Raw genomic sequence first — 15,776 nt, forward strand, 5'->3', positions numbered from 1 at the left:
GACCTCATGGAAAAAGTTAACAATATCCAAAATCACTGCTCCTCTGTGATGGATAAAGTGGCTCCTCTTAAATTTAGAAAGATCCCCTCCAAAGAGAAGTTTCAGGCATAAATGTTGAATGACTGAACTCTTGTGAAAAGCCATGAAGCTCGAAGTACACAGACTGCATCTCGGAGAACTTATGGGTACCCTTTGACATGACATGGTGAAGGCTGAGAGATCTTCTTACTTCTTTAATCTAATATCTTCCAGCAAGCTTCCTAATGACCTGTTTGATACTGTAAACTATATTGTCTCTCCCAGCACTCCTAACTTACCAATCTTCTGTAACAGTGACTGCAATAACTTTCTTAATTATTTTATTAAGATAAGATTGTAAATGTTAGGGCAAACTTCTCACCCTCGTCCAGTCCACTCACTAGTGATTCCTGAAATCCATCCATCTTGGACTCCTTTTGTCCTGTGTCCATAAATGATATTTCAGCCTTGTTAGGACAAATTAAACCCTCTCCGAGCCCTCTAGATGTCCTATCAACATCTCTGTTTTTAAAGGTTTTTAACTTCATCAGCCCCTGCATAGTCAATATTATAAACCGCTTATCCGGGGCCGGCCCTGTACATCTGGGGGCCCTAAGCAGGATAAGTTTGGGGGCCCTGCCTTGCAGTGGATAGACAGTGAAGTATTCATAGAATCAGCTGCCGTAGGCAATTACAACCTGTTGTACATTTTATTTGTAACACTATCAACATGATGGGCTGCAGTTATTTTACTGCTAATTAAATACACTCACTGACATACTACTTCTACTTTGTTTTTGTCTGAATGCTTAATATTGAAATTTTTAAAATGGCATTAACTGTGTTTTCCCACTAGGTGGCTCCAAACCTGCAGTATTAAAACATCTACTCTTGATGTAGCAGAAAAATAAAATATTGTACAAAAGATTCTAATTTGATTTTATATTTATATATAAATATTTTATATATTTTATTTCTATTTTTACAGTATTATCAAATCCAAACAAAATGAACAAGATAGATAACAAGTTAGATGCAATGATTAATAAATATAATAATTAAAATGAATATGAAGAAAATAATATCCCTTTGTGAATTCCTCTATTCCTGTTAATGACTATTTATGTCAGAATTGCTGTCTTCTTGCTTTTTGGGATGCAAAGTAATTTATGACGTTGTCGTAGGAAATCTAGCTTCCAACCAGGTGGTTGATAATGATGATTGCCAGTCCACTGAGTCATTCTTGTGCCTTGGAGGACCTTAGGTAAGTCTTGACCACTCTGAGCTGATGCCACCGTCACAGGTAGTGTACAGGCTATTCTCAGTGCCACCCAAAGGTTTGGATAAAACTCACTCAGCTCATTTTGAAGTTCAAACATGGTTATCCCTGCCTTGTGTAGGTTTGTAAGGCTCTGGATTTCTGTGGCTAGTTCTCGCCAGTCCAGGTCTGTCTCTTTCCCATCAGTGAATGTGTTCCCAAGTTCCCACTCTCTGAGTGACTTGTCATCCATATCAGTGAAACTGAGCAGAACACCTAATTTGTCTGCTGCCTCATAGCCAAACTGCCTTTTGGTGTTCCAAATCCTCTTCTGCTTCAGAACAGCCTCCACATAATTCTTATACCTTTGACTGGGCATCAGAGAATCCCTTGGCCCTGTACTTTAACAGGGATGCTTTTGTTTTGTCAATAAGATTGACAGCGACATCAAGCTGCATGTTTGGCCGACTGCAGGAGTTTATTTGTCATGTTGATGTCGTACAGGATATCATACCAGACCACCGTATAGATTTGAAATCTGAATGATCCTATTTCTTGTGACAAGGACTGGGCCTCAATTCTTACAGCAGGACCATTTGCCTTGTCTCTGACCTCAGTCAAGGCCTCTCTGACTTTTTCAGTTTGGTACCATAAAGGCTCAATGCTGTTGATTCTGCTCTCCCATCTTGTCTCACTCCACGACTTGAGTGTGAGGTTGACATGCTGCGTTAGAATGGCCCACCTCTGAGGAACAGCAGAGAACAACTAACATTTGATCTTGGTGGCTGATGTCTGGGGTGCAGTCTAAAATGATTGCAAAATAATTTGACTGTTTTATTTCAGTCACCATAGTGCTAAGTATTTTCCTGCTAACACAAGCAATGAGTTCATTTTGAATTGTTTTCCCTAAGTAGGTAGTGAAATTCTCACCAGAGGTGATCCGCCCAACATGTTCTTTTAAAACGAGATCAAACTTGGCATTTAGGTAGCATGTGGTATTTCATGTTTATACTTGTGTCTTATGTCTGTTCCCCTTGTATATTTTATCTGGTGTTTTATCTTTGTTTTATTTATTTGATTCTATTTGATTTTATTTCTTTGACTGTAGAGCACTTTCGGACTGGTGTCTGTGAATGGTGCATTATAAATACAGCTTGCTTAAGTTTTGACATCAGTTTGGGCATGGCACTGAATAAAAATTACTTCCTGTGTGGTGTGCAATTCAGTTTTGATATTCACTAATAGAAATGTTTTTTATGTTTTCTCTGTACTACAGATCTGTTTGATTATCTGTTCTTTAGGTGACAGTGATACATATATATATATATATATATTTAAAAAAAACTAAAAAAAAAAACTTTGTCCTTCACCCTCCGCGGGTGGTCTCATCCTTCGAGCTTGGGTCCTCTACCAGAGGCCTGGGAGCTTGAGGGTTCTGCGCAGTATCTTTGTTGTTCCTAGTACTGCACTCTTCTGGACCGAGATGTCTGGTGTTCTTCCACCTCAGCTCTGAGGTGGAAAATGTGCTGCAGAGCTCAAAGTAACGAAAAGACATTTCTCGTAATAATACAGTTTACATTTTACACTTTTGTGACTTCCTCATTTTCAAGTCAATTCCTGTAGTGTAATTTCTGTAGTGTCTTAATCATTTGGGTCTATTTAAAACCATTTCTGAAAAAAAAGTATTTCATTGTCACACACGTGTACTTTTGTGACTTCCTCATTTTCAAGTCAGGTCTTGCAGGCTGTTTGAAAAAGCAACACAGCTTTTAAGGAACTTCACTTCTCTATACATCTTTCATCTATCTGCTTGAAAGACCTGAAGAAAATGTAAGTCATCATAAATTCTATACGACACATATTAAATCCTCAACATTTATTTTAAATATATTAAAAAATTATAAAAACCTTTTGTGAAAGGTGGCAAAATTTCTAATTAAAACATTTTTAAGTTGTCATTCGATCGTGGTTTTTACATTGTTACTTTATTAGTAGCCTAAAACAAATGATAATAAATAATAATAATAATGATTAATATATTTCTAAAGACACCATATATTTGTCACATTTACCTTAAGCATATAGCTTCATGTTTTCCATTTTATCATCATTTCATCTTCTACTTCTGGTTTAACTAAAGGGACTTGTCAATTAAAGTTTTTTAAATTAATGATTTAAATGCAGTAATATATCTGCCTTCTTCTTCTGTGAATGATAAATAGGTGTGCTGTGTCACACCCCTGAAAGAATTTAATTTTGTTGGGATTCAGTTGAGTTTTAGCGACTCAGAATCCCTTACAGCCTTCTTTGGCGCCTTTTCCACATTGATAAAGTTCGAAAAAGAAATATAGTCAACAAAACATTTCTCCATTTGCAAAGTCTTCAAATCCTATTGCATTCAATAGTGGCCTCCAAATAAACTTAAAAATTTGACTCAACTTTAAAAATCAGTTAATGAGGGATGAAATGCACTAAACATGTGAATTTTTCCATGTGTAATCTCCAGAGTTGCCCTCCTGACATACAAAGATGGCTGCAGCTCTGACTCTCCTTCTCATTGGCTGTCTGCTGCAACGTGAGTTGACGTTCATTCACATTTGGATCAATGACTATAAGAAATATTAAAAACTACAACTATGTGATAATAGTCAAGCATTTGCACCTCAGTACAACAGTATCTGTAATAGATGCTACAGCAAATGAAAGTTGCAGTGAACTTAAATGTTAACTTTAAGTTGATGGGTAAAAAATGTCTTATTTTAATCTAAACATCTAAAAAGAAAACACTGTGGGAACAAAGGAGAATAGGAGAATCTTTACAGTTAACATTCTGGATTATTTTATGAATAAGGTATAGTGCTAAGATTTTAGAAAAGCAACCAAACAGTAACATTTCCTCATCACTGTGAAGTAGTATTTACTTGTTCTTATTCAAAGATTTGCTTCTTGTGTTTCAGGTGCCCTGTGTGGAGAGTTTACGGTCATTGTGCCGAAAACTATAGAGGTTCTGAAAGGATCCTGTGTGACCATCCCCTGCTCCTTTGACATAGAGAACAAATATGAATCAAACTTAGAAAACACATGTAAAGCAGCATGGAAAATAAGTAACCTGACTATTGTGTTTGATAGCAGTAATCCACAACTATCCATGATAAAAGGAAATTTTACAGGAGACTTGAAAAAAAAAGACTGCACCACAACCCTGAATAACATTCAACTTTCACACAACGATACATATTTCTTCAGAGTGGAATGCAACAATGACCTGAAATATAATTATTATAAATCAGCTGTGGATATTTCAGTCAAAGGTAGGTACCTTCAGTCATTCATTTCCCCTGTAGAACTGCTTTGACCTTGTTTTGCATTTATTGTATTTTGCAACTAGTATAAAAAAATGGAGAGGAATGACTTTATCTAGTCAAAATGTACCTTCCCACCAGATGATCCTCCCAGACCGACTCTGACTCTGTCCACACTGGAGAGGAAGGAGGGAACCTCAGTGAGTTTGACGTGCTCTGCTCCAGCTCCCTGTCTGTCTCATCCTCCAACTCTGACATTTACCCCCAGCCTGGGAGACAGTCAGGAGACACTGCAGGAGAATCAGGACAAAACTAAAGACATGACCTCTGTTCTGACTGTCACTGCTTACCTCCATCATGGAAAGAACATCTCCTGTACTGCTGTCTACAACAAACAAGATGGCAGCACCGAGTCAGCCACTAGTGGAAGTTTAACACTTGATGTTTCATGTGAGTTAATTTGTCATCTGTGAAATGTGTGACATTCAGATTGATCTGTAGCCTTGTTTTACTTGACTTATTCATCTTCTTGGGAAACAGCAACTTCCACATAAACACTCTTGTATTATTGCAAACTTAGCCTTCCTTAACCAAACTTAATTCATTTTGACTTATCTCTCAACTCGACTGTCCTGCTACATTTATTACAGTTGCTCCACATATCCTGTCCTCTGATTGCACCAAAGCTGCAGGCCAGCTCAACTGTTCCTGTGAGACTGTGGGAAACCCTTCTCCCACTTTACAGTGGTATTTTAATGGGTTACCTGTCAATCACTCAGACAGGTTTGCTGTCAGCAATGAGCCTCTAAATGACACAGGTCTGAGGAGCATCATCACTGTGAATCAACCACAGGAGAGGGATCTTTCCACCTTGCGCTGCCGCAGCTCCAACTCTCTGGGATCCACTACTCAGCGATTTTATGTCTACATCCTTGAGCCTCAAACATCTTCAGAAAGTCACGGTTTGTCTTTGTGCTGAATACAATATTTGATTAGTTGTAAACTGTCAGTTTAATCAGTCAACTATCTGTATATACAGAGAGCCAGCACAGCAGTCCAGCCTTGTTTATCAGTGTTGAGTAATGGGAAACGTTAATTTTGAAGGACTATGAGTTAACCGTTTGAGTCAAGCATATGGAGGCTGTATTATATAGATCTTTACTGTCATTATGCTTTATTGTCATAATGTGAAGCTCTGGTTGTGTCTGTGTTTTTCATGGCTTTGGTTTGTAAAACAAACAGCCAGCAGAGGTGCTGTAACAGTGGATTGTGAGCTGTAGTTACCCTGGTTAACACACCGACCTCTTGCTGCTGCTCCTCTCGGGGTCGCTACTCCTCCTGAGTCGTAATGAGAAATGTTCATTCTGAAGGACTATGAGTTAACAGTTTGAGTCAAGCATAGAGGCTGTATTATAAAGATCTTTACTGTCATTGTGCTTTATTGTCATTATGTGTAGCTCTGGTTGTTTCTGTGTTTTTCTTGGGCCGCTGATGCAGTGGATTGTGAGCTTTAGTTTCTGTTCCTCTCACTCGTCCATCAGAGGCCTCTATGCTGACTCAAACTGTTAACTCATAGTCCTTCAGAATTAAGGTTTTCCATTACTCAACACTCTGAAAAACAAGGCTGGTCTGTTGTGCAGGCTCTCTCTATATATACTTATCTCGTGAATTAATCAAACTAATTGTATCTCGTACTTACGAATTAATCAAATGGATTGGGGAGATGCACATATGGGACAGGTTAGTTAATCACACGCTTGGTATCAGATTCTAAAATTTACATCCATCATGTCTGAGATGGATTTGTCAAATTTTGATTTTGAAAAAACCCTATTTATTACAAATAACATGTAAACATTTACAATGCAATCACAGTCCTACAGTTTCAACCTACACTACTACTCCTAAGACGACATAATGATGAATCTAGAAGGATTTTTGACACTAAACAAATGCTAAAAGTTAAATTGTATGATGTGAATTTTGAACTTAAAGGCCTCTAGTTTGATAGTGTGAAGCTGAACAAGTAGCTGATAATACCCAGGCAATGTTTTCACTCAGGTTCCCTCTCATTTGGAGAACCTCTGGATTGGATGCACTGTCTGAAATGGCAAAATAAACCAGGAGCACATTCTGTACATTCAGTCAACAGTCTCTGTAATATTCTAAAAAGAAAATAAAGTTTTCTTCAATGGAAGAAGATAGATGGAGTAGTGAAGGTGATTAGATGCAAATACAGTAATGACAGACAGAAAATCCTATTATTAATCCTAATCCTATTATAGGATTATTTCATCTCAGTATATTATCACATTGTGTGTGAATGTTGTGACTTTGAAGGAGGAGACTGTTAACAAAGATCATAAATGAATCACTTAACCTTTTCCTTGGATTTTATATTTTTTTCTTTCTTTTCTATAATATTTTCATACACTACCAATACATGATGTAATACCTCAAAACAGAGCCATTATAATTAAGTTTTGTGATTAATATACCCTCAAAGCTCCATATATGTCCAAACGTACTTTAAGGCCGTAAAAAATACCAAATATATTTCTGATTCTGACTAAACTTCATAATCTTCTATTCTTTTCAGGTGCAATTACATTTCCATCCTTCATCATCACAGTTGGAGTTCTAACAGCAGCACTAGTATGTGCTCTACTGTTTGCTATCAGGTAGGTAACAGCTTGGGAAACCATGAATGTTCAGACTATCCCTACGCAGCAAGGTTATTGTTTTTAGCTTAACTCTGGTATAAATATCAGTATAATATATATATATATAATAGTATAAAATTGTGTTTGCCAGAACCAGTTTAGGTTTTCTAGCTTTAACAGCTCTGTGAGTGGACTAACTCCAGTCCAAAATATAATTTTAACACCGTCCAATTGTCGTGAATACACAAAATAATATATATTTAATGAAAAATAACTTAAATTGAAAGTGTGTAAAATCATAATGGCCAACAAGTCCACTAACAATATATAACAGTGACTGTTATTGCTCTTTGCTGGTGCAAGTTATGTGTTTGACAAGGCTATTTTTCAACAACAGTTCACCCTGACATTTTAAATAATTAAAAAAAAAATTATTATTATTATGCCCTTTTAGAGCTATGTCAGGTGTCTCATGTGGCTTTGAAGATCTAAATATTTATAAATAATGACAGGTAGCTGTATTTTATCAGTGCTAACTATATATTTAATTATATCTACAATTCAAAGTATTCCAGAAGTGCTTATTAGAGTTTGTCTACCCTCATATTTGACTTTTTTACTGATCATTTATTTTACTTATTTATTATGTCAACTAATACATGAGCAGGCTGAAAATCAAAGTTGAATGTCCATGCAAATGGGATAGAGTGTCCTACTTTCCCATTTTTAGGGCTCAGGTGACTTGCTGCCATAACCCTACAAAGAGTCAGTACACAGGTGACACCAGCACAGCTGTGATGAATCAAGGCCTGACAAGTGAAAGGAGAAATAAGGTACAGACTGTCTTCTAATTTAGTTATTAAACAGGGATAATCTAGCAGAATATCTGTACCACTGATGTTTTTTAAAATTTATTTCAGGTGTCTATCTCATCAGAAGAGGATATTTATGTCAACGCCAGTATGGCAGTGATGTGATTTACTCGAGTGTGAATTGGAAGAACAAGAAGAAGAAGGGAGAACACTCTGGTAACAGGAATCTGTCAGGTAGCTCCCCTCTAGAGGAGAAGAGGTGTATGGAGGGAGGCGTGTGCACGCTCTGGAGATGGAGAGTCTATATGACAACATTGCGACTGGAAAAGATGCAAAGAATGCAGTGGATAGTGAATGTGCCCAGGTTAAGTTTAGAGACAAAAATATTATGTACAAATAGATCTTGTTATGTTTGATGTTTGTTGAAACTGCTTTCTACACCTGTTTTTACTGTAACATAACTGCGTAGTTTGCTATGTTGCTATTTGCTATTATTTACTCAGGATAAGTTGATTGTCCAGATTTCTTAGTCAGTCTGGAAAGTTAAAATTGCAAGTTTTCAGTTAAATGCAACTTCTAAGATTATATTGCATTTCTAATAAATGTGTAAATGTCAGTGGTAATATATAAGACATATAAGACAACTTCACAAAGGAATTCTTGTATTTATTATACTGAGACAACAGCACATTTGACACCTCGAATCACGAGCCAAGTGGTTACTGCCACCACAGAGAGAGGAACCGAAAACACTGTCAACTGCCTTGTAAAAAAACACCCCATATCACAACATATGAACTTACTGCCATCTAGTGTAAGTTAATGGTTATTTCTTCCTATATTAGCATAGTTGGAAATTACCTCATGTAAGAAAAGGAGAGAGAAGGGAGCTGGAGCAAATTCAACCAGGACTCCAGATTACTGCAAACTTTGTAGATAAACTTGGATTACTTCAGGCCAACCTGGACTGGATAGAGAAGATCTGGACTGAGCGGGACCAGGTAGACTGCAGATGTCCAGCAGTCAGTGCTGGAGGGGCTCCAGGTGGCAGGAGAGGTGGAGAAAGGAGACAGAATGCTAAGGAGCTCTAGACAAAGTCTGTGGAGTTCTCAGTCGTCTACAGTTCTGATTAGAGGAAAATCACCAGAAGTTATGCAGAATTTTTTGTGTGGCATATGTTGTCATTGCCAAAAATTATCAATTCCTGGTCAGTGGACACCATAGCAATTATTCATTAGAAACTGTCCCATTATATCAGCTTTCATTAGGAATTGAAGAAGCTTAACCACATGTTAAATCTGTACTCATTTACTGGACATAAAAATAAATGTCATGCATAATTCTTGTCTCATACATATGAACAAACCACAAACTGAAGAAGGGTTCCTTCTTAAAGTCAAAACCAAAATTTTACACTAACTTTAACAATATTTAAAATAATTTACCCAAATGTTAACCCAATATTGTTAGGAAGAATAGGGCCTTTCTGCGTGGAGCTTGCATGTGTCTCTCCGTGTCTGCGTGGGTTTCCTCTGGGTGCTCCGGCTTCCTCCCACAGTCCAAAGACATACAGGTCAATAGGTTAATTGGTGACTCTAATTGCCCGTAGGCGTGAAGGATTGTTTGTCTCTCTGTCAGCCCTGTGATGAACTGGCGACCTGTCCAGGGAGTACCCTGCCTCTCGTCCACTGTCAGCTGGGATCGGCTGACATTGGACGATGTCAGACACTCGCGATCAGGAGACACTGCAGGAGAATCAGGACAAAACTGATTCTTGACTGAGAACTCATGACCTCTGTTGTGACCTTCACTGCTTCTCACCTCCATCACCGACAAGAAATTTCCTGTAGTGCCGTCTACAACACACTAGATGGCAGCAATGAGTCATCTGTTAGCACAAGATTAACAGCTGATATTTCATGTGAGTTAATTTGTCCTCTGCTGAAATTAATTAGAATTCTAAACATTATAATTTAATTAATCTCTTGTCTCTGTTTTCTGGACTCTGTTTGAATTAGGGCTGAAACAATTAGTCGATTAATCCATTAGTCAATTGATCGAAAGATTGTCAACAATTTTGATACGTGATTAATCATTAGTCTTATTTTCAAAGACAAATGGTAAAACTTCACTGTTTCCTGTTCTCAGAATATGAAGATTTGCTGCTTTTTGCTTTTGCTTTCATGCCATTATAAATTGAATGTCTCTGGGTTTTGGACTGTTGGTTGGACAACAGGCTATTTGAAGACGTCACCTTAGCCGCTGGCAAATTGTGACGGGCATTTAATTGATTGACTGGAAAAGTAATCAACAGATTAATTTATGATGAAAATAATCATTAGTTGCAGCTCTAGTTTAAATATCAAATCTGTCACTAAGGGAAATCAGAATCCGAATCAGAAATACTTTATTGATCCCCGAGGGGAAACTCTTTTGTTACAGCAGCTCACTATCACGTCAGTGCACACAGGAATAGAAGTAGTAAGCAAAAATATAATACACTATAATACAGGTCAGATAAATTAAGTACCACGTGGGTATAAGTATAAAATTAAAATAAGTGTGAAGTACAAAGTGGGTTTACCGGTTGATGATAATAATACGGTATAAACAGCAACTTCCATGCAAATATGCTCCAGAATCAAAACTAAATTGTGAAGAATTGTCTCCTCCATACTGTTACATTACTGATGCCTTGACATATAATCAGCATTTTAATGCTGTAAGTAAACTAGGTGATCCAGTCTGACTGCTTTGTTAAAATATAGAACCTAAAAAGTGTAGAAATGCACCATATCGCCATTATTTATTTCTCCAAGAACTCCTAATCTGAAAATTCACAGTAGCTCTCACAAATGTAGTGGTTTAGGACAATATTTCACTCTGAAATGTAGTGGAGAAATGTTATGTTAATGCAGCACTTAAATGTACTTATTTACTTACCACCTCTGGTTGGATGTTAGCTTAGAATTTAAACTATTGCCAACGTACTATGGTTTCCACACCTTGAGGCTTTAGCAGCACAAATGAAGTAAATGTTAAGTTTATCTGTAGCCTACAATGGGTTTATTGTTTATTGTTTATTTAAGGATCCCCATTAGAAGCACATGGGTGTGCCTCTAGTCCTCCTGGGGTCCTGAACATAGAAATACAATACAGACATACAATAAGAAAGTACAGACACATTAAGATTTAAAAACAATCAGGCAAGCTAAGCAGATACACAAATGAGAGAAATTAATGATGATGTAGTAACACACTTAGCAGTACAACTAAACATAAAAACAAAGAGAGAAAGACACTTAACAGATAAAGCAAGTAGACTAAAGAGATAAATGAATGAAAGAATTTGAGGATATTAAAATAACAAACAAACATACATACATGGGTATGTGCTTATCCTGTTATTTGGCAAAATATTTCTTTGTATGCTTTTTGAAAGTTATTTTGTTGTTGACAATAGATATGATGTCTTTGGGCAGAGAATTCCAGAGTGCTATTGACCTATATATGATTTTTACGAAAATGTGTTCTTGGAGCCGAGGGCATTATGTGACCAGAGGCTGCACCTCTTGTGCTTTAACCAAGTTCAAAGTCCATATGTATCTGGTGAGCCAAGCTGGACGGACTGTTGGTACTAATGTCGCTCCGCAGTAGCATTAAGAGACACAAAGACATTTTCTGTTCAACCATCAGCCATGCCAGGTGTACATGCATATAGTTAACGCTTGTCCTGTATGAACAGGTGAGTGCCAGACAAGCCGCTTTAATTTGAGCAACCTGCAACTTTTTCAGATTGGATTTTGTTGCTGATGACCAGATTACAGGGCGGTATTCTACATGAGACTGACCCAAACAATGAATAACTGACTTGATTATTGAGGGAGTGATGAAAGCAGGATACTTCCAAGTCATACCAATTCCTCCTCCCATTTTTATGACAATATTGTTTATATGTTTAGATCAGGATAGTGAGCTATTAATAGAAATGCCCTGAAGTTTTATTACCAAGTCAGTTTGCGAAATGCAAAACTGTGTTCTTTCTCTCTCTCTATTGATTCTGCAACAAGTTTTATCTTGTGCTGAGTAATCAAAGTGGAGTGGGTAGGATCCCCATCGCTCAAGAAAAAAAATGGAGACAATTTTTCCCTGGAATGCATTTTACAAAATGGTGTCAGCACTCTAACTTCAGAAGAAAAAAACTTGATATAATCTGCCTTTATTTTATTACAAATATCAGATTACGTTACACCTATAAATAATACAAATAATTTATTCATTTTTCAGATTCACACCACAGTGCTGACACTGGTCCCTCTGGTCCAGTACCAGAAGACAGCACTGTGACTCTGACAGTAGAAGTGGCAACACAGCAGTAAGGAGCTACACCTGACACAGAGCTGACAGAGACCAGGAGACTTTTACTGGGACCGGACGTGTTTTAAACATTACAGCTTCTCACCGCTTCTCAGTCAGTGGCCCTTTTCTCTGCAAGGCTGAAAATTATCTGGACGATCCAACATCAATAAAATAGATGTTCTGTGTGTTTATTTCAAACTTATATGTTCTACAGTATATACTCTGATAGGTCTTTATGCAGTGCACCGATCTACAAATTATAAGATTGTCATTAATTGGTTTATTCAGATATTTAAAGCCACCCTACTATTTTTTTTCCTTTTCAGCCTATAATATCCCACAAGTGTCAATACAGGCCAGTCAATGGCTTTGACTGAATGATATTTCTCATGACAGGTGAGCAACACTGTGGTTCATACAGTGGAGTCCTTCTGTGGGTCGTCGCTGGTGTATCTCTCAGTGTGAATATCCTCTGCATAATCCACTTTGCATTCCTTTGGTGTGTTATTACATGGGATTATACGTTTTTGATGCGATTGATCGTTTTTGATGATATGATTTGCTGATGCTTTTAGAACAAAGTACTTTCAATAAGGAGATATGTACATGCCCTTTTCTTTTTTTTCCTCAAAAGGAAAGCAAGAAAGAATGTGAAACCAAAAGAAGAGGACAGAACTTACATGTCATTGGATCGTAGAGACAGATCTCCAGAGTATGATGTCATTGTCCAAACTCCAAAATGACCATGTAAACTTCCACTGATGATGATCTTGATAATTATGAGGTAACTTTACTGAAGGATTTCTTGTATTTTTTATATTGAGGCAAAAGTTCATCCTCTGTCACGCTGCTCTCTCCTGCAATGCCTTAAATCGCCACTTAGTGATAAGAGTGTTTATGAATCAACTTTCTACAGGGGGTTGGGCACAAAAAATTAACTATACAATATAATTTAAATACATACTTTCTCCACGAAGCCTCTAATGATCAATTTTGGTTTAAACTTCATCAGACAGGTATTGATTATGCTATATGTTCATTTTTGAGGTGGTATGCTTTTCACTTTTGTTGGTAATAAAGCTCTGCTGATCAAGAGAAGTACATGTTTTATTTAGAAGAGAAACATTTTGAATAAGGAGATGTGGTTTTCTCATGATTTTGTTTAATAAATAAAGAAAGAATGTGAAACCAAGAGACAGGTCACAGGAGGATAGTGTGATTACAAAATGACAATGTCAATGTCCACTGAGTGCCTTGATGATTATTTGACAAATACACTGAAAAATGTCTTGGTATTTCTTACACCGAGAAAACAGTGCACTCCTTTGTCATGTTCCATCTAGTAATACAAGAGACTTTCCTCCCAAGAGGAATGGCAGCAGTCATTTAGGCAAATACCCCAAAACAACACGTTTACGTTCAAGTGATAAAGCTCTCTAGAGGCCATAGCAATTATGACGGGAGCAAAGGAGGAAGTAAGATGACTTTGTTATAGAGAGACGAAGCCCATGTAGGGAGGAGGTCGGGGTGGATGGATGGGTGAACAAAACATCAGACTTTAACATTGGAGACTGCTGTCCATTTCCCGTTCCAAACCGACAGTCCACGTTTTTTTAATGCATGACCACGACCGTTCTATAACATTAACCATGTGTTTGTTATTGTAACCATGACGACGAAGGTCCCATAACCTTAACCTTTCCCTGAACCTAACCAAGTCATTTTTGTGTCTTAACCTAACCAAACCTTGACCATAGCATTTTCATAAAACACTGTAAAGCACTGTCATTGATACTAAAGATACTAGCTTTGTGGGGGTTATATTGCTTAATTATTGCTGAAACTGAATCACAGAGTTATTCATTTAACTTTGTGGTCACTTTTGAGTTGGTTGTGGTGCATTTTTTTGGTGTTGGTTTTATATTGGACTGCATTATATTTTCGGGTGTATTTTGTCTCTCAAATGTACAATACATACATGGAGGGACCATGTTTGTCAACAACACTGCAAACGACTGCCTCAACAAGCACCACTGAATGAACATTCAATAAAAATCAAACATTCTAAGGTTCATACATAGAGCTGTTGACCTGGACTCAATTACATTATGAAATGTATGTGTGCATATCACAACAACAATGATGAAAGGTGGAATTAATTAAACGCAAGATCATAAAAATACGTTTTGAGCTGTTTCTTAAAACTATCAACAGAAGTTGTTTGTCTTATTTGTGATGGGAGTTTGTTCCAAACCTTTAGCGCATAACAGCAAAAAGCTGCTTCGCCATATTTTAACACAATAAAAGGCTAATTATAGATCGGTGAAGCGTGTTAATCTTTTGCAGAAATCCACATTACAAAGTTGGTGTAACAAACATATTTCATCTAGGTGAGTATTTGGATCAAAGAAGAATACTGTTGAACGACATTTCTGATAAAAAAAAAAAAGTAAATGTCATTGTCACACGCGTGTGCACTTTTGTGACTTCCTCATTTTCAATTCAATTCTTGCAGGCTGATCGAAAAAGCAGCACAACTTTTTTAAGGAACTTCACTTCTCTATACATCTTTCATCTACCTGCTCGAAAGGCCTGAAGAAAATGTAAGTCATCATAAATTCTATACGACACATATCAAATCAACAATTATCAACATTTATTTTAAATATAATACAAAATTATAAAAACTTAGACATTAAGTCGCTTGACTTTAGATCACTGAACAAATTCAAAGGCAGAAAGCAAAAAAGCCGCCAAAAAACTGTAAAAGTGGCAAAATTTCAATCCAAAACTTTGAAACTTTTAAGCAGTCATTCGATTATGTTATAGTCAGCCACCTGATCCTCCTCCGTGCTCTTTTGTGCTCTCCTCTCCATTTCTGTGTGTGTGTGTGTGTGTGTGTGTGTCTGTGTGTATGTCCACACCGCCTTGCCGTCTGACTCCCTGTCTCCATAAGCCACCCCATTGAGCCAGACCTCTCGGACCTCACCAACTCCACACCGCGGATCCGCTGCCAGTCCAGGCCAACACTGCACCGCCTGGTCTACGCCACGGACCCGTCTGCCTGTCCAGATCCACAGTGCACTCGACCCGAGCCAGGCCAGTATCCGCTGCTTCAGTGTCTGCTCCTGAACCATCCCTGCTTCCCCGGAGCCGCGGAGAACTAAACCCATTCACGTGTATTCTAATAAAGAGTGACTTTGTCATTGAAACCTCTCCATCCCTGTGCGGCATCTTTGGGTTCGTAGGTCGTACACAAGGATAGATTATCCTTTTGGGCATGGTTCTTGTTGAATATTTTGTTGTCTAAAACTAATTATAGCTTTGTAAATTAATTTTAAAAAGACCATGTTTGTCACTTCTG

The 15,776-nt window shown here is 37.5% G+C and overlaps 1 protein-coding gene across 1 annotated transcript; it reads left to right on the forward strand.

The window, feature by feature from the left end:
• Positions 1-3,000: 3,000 nt before the first annotated feature.
• Positions 3,001-8,669, forward strand: LOC122881768 (sialic acid-binding Ig-like lectin 14). The gene is made up of 8 exons (XM_044208363.1): positions 3,001-3,106; positions 3,783-3,851; positions 4,234-4,587; positions 4,720-5,028; positions 5,229-5,540; positions 7,178-7,259; positions 7,972-8,074; positions 8,162-8,669. Exons 2-8 carry the CDS (start codon positions 3,806-3,808, stop codon positions 8,216-8,218), a joined length of 1,263 nt encoding a protein of 420 aa, XP_044064298.1. The 5' UTR covers positions 3,001-3,106; positions 3,783-3,805; the 3' UTR covers positions 8,219-8,669.
• The last annotated feature ends 7,107 nt before the right edge of the window (positions 8,670-15,776 follow it).

The sequence above is a fragment of the Siniperca chuatsi genome, linkage group LG9 (assembly GCF_020085105.1).
Source record: "Siniperca chuatsi isolate FFG_IHB_CAS linkage group LG9, ASM2008510v1, whole genome shotgun sequence".
In the NCBI taxonomy this organism is placed as follows: domain Eukaryota; kingdom Metazoa; phylum Chordata; class Actinopteri; order Centrarchiformes; family Sinipercidae; genus Siniperca; species Siniperca chuatsi.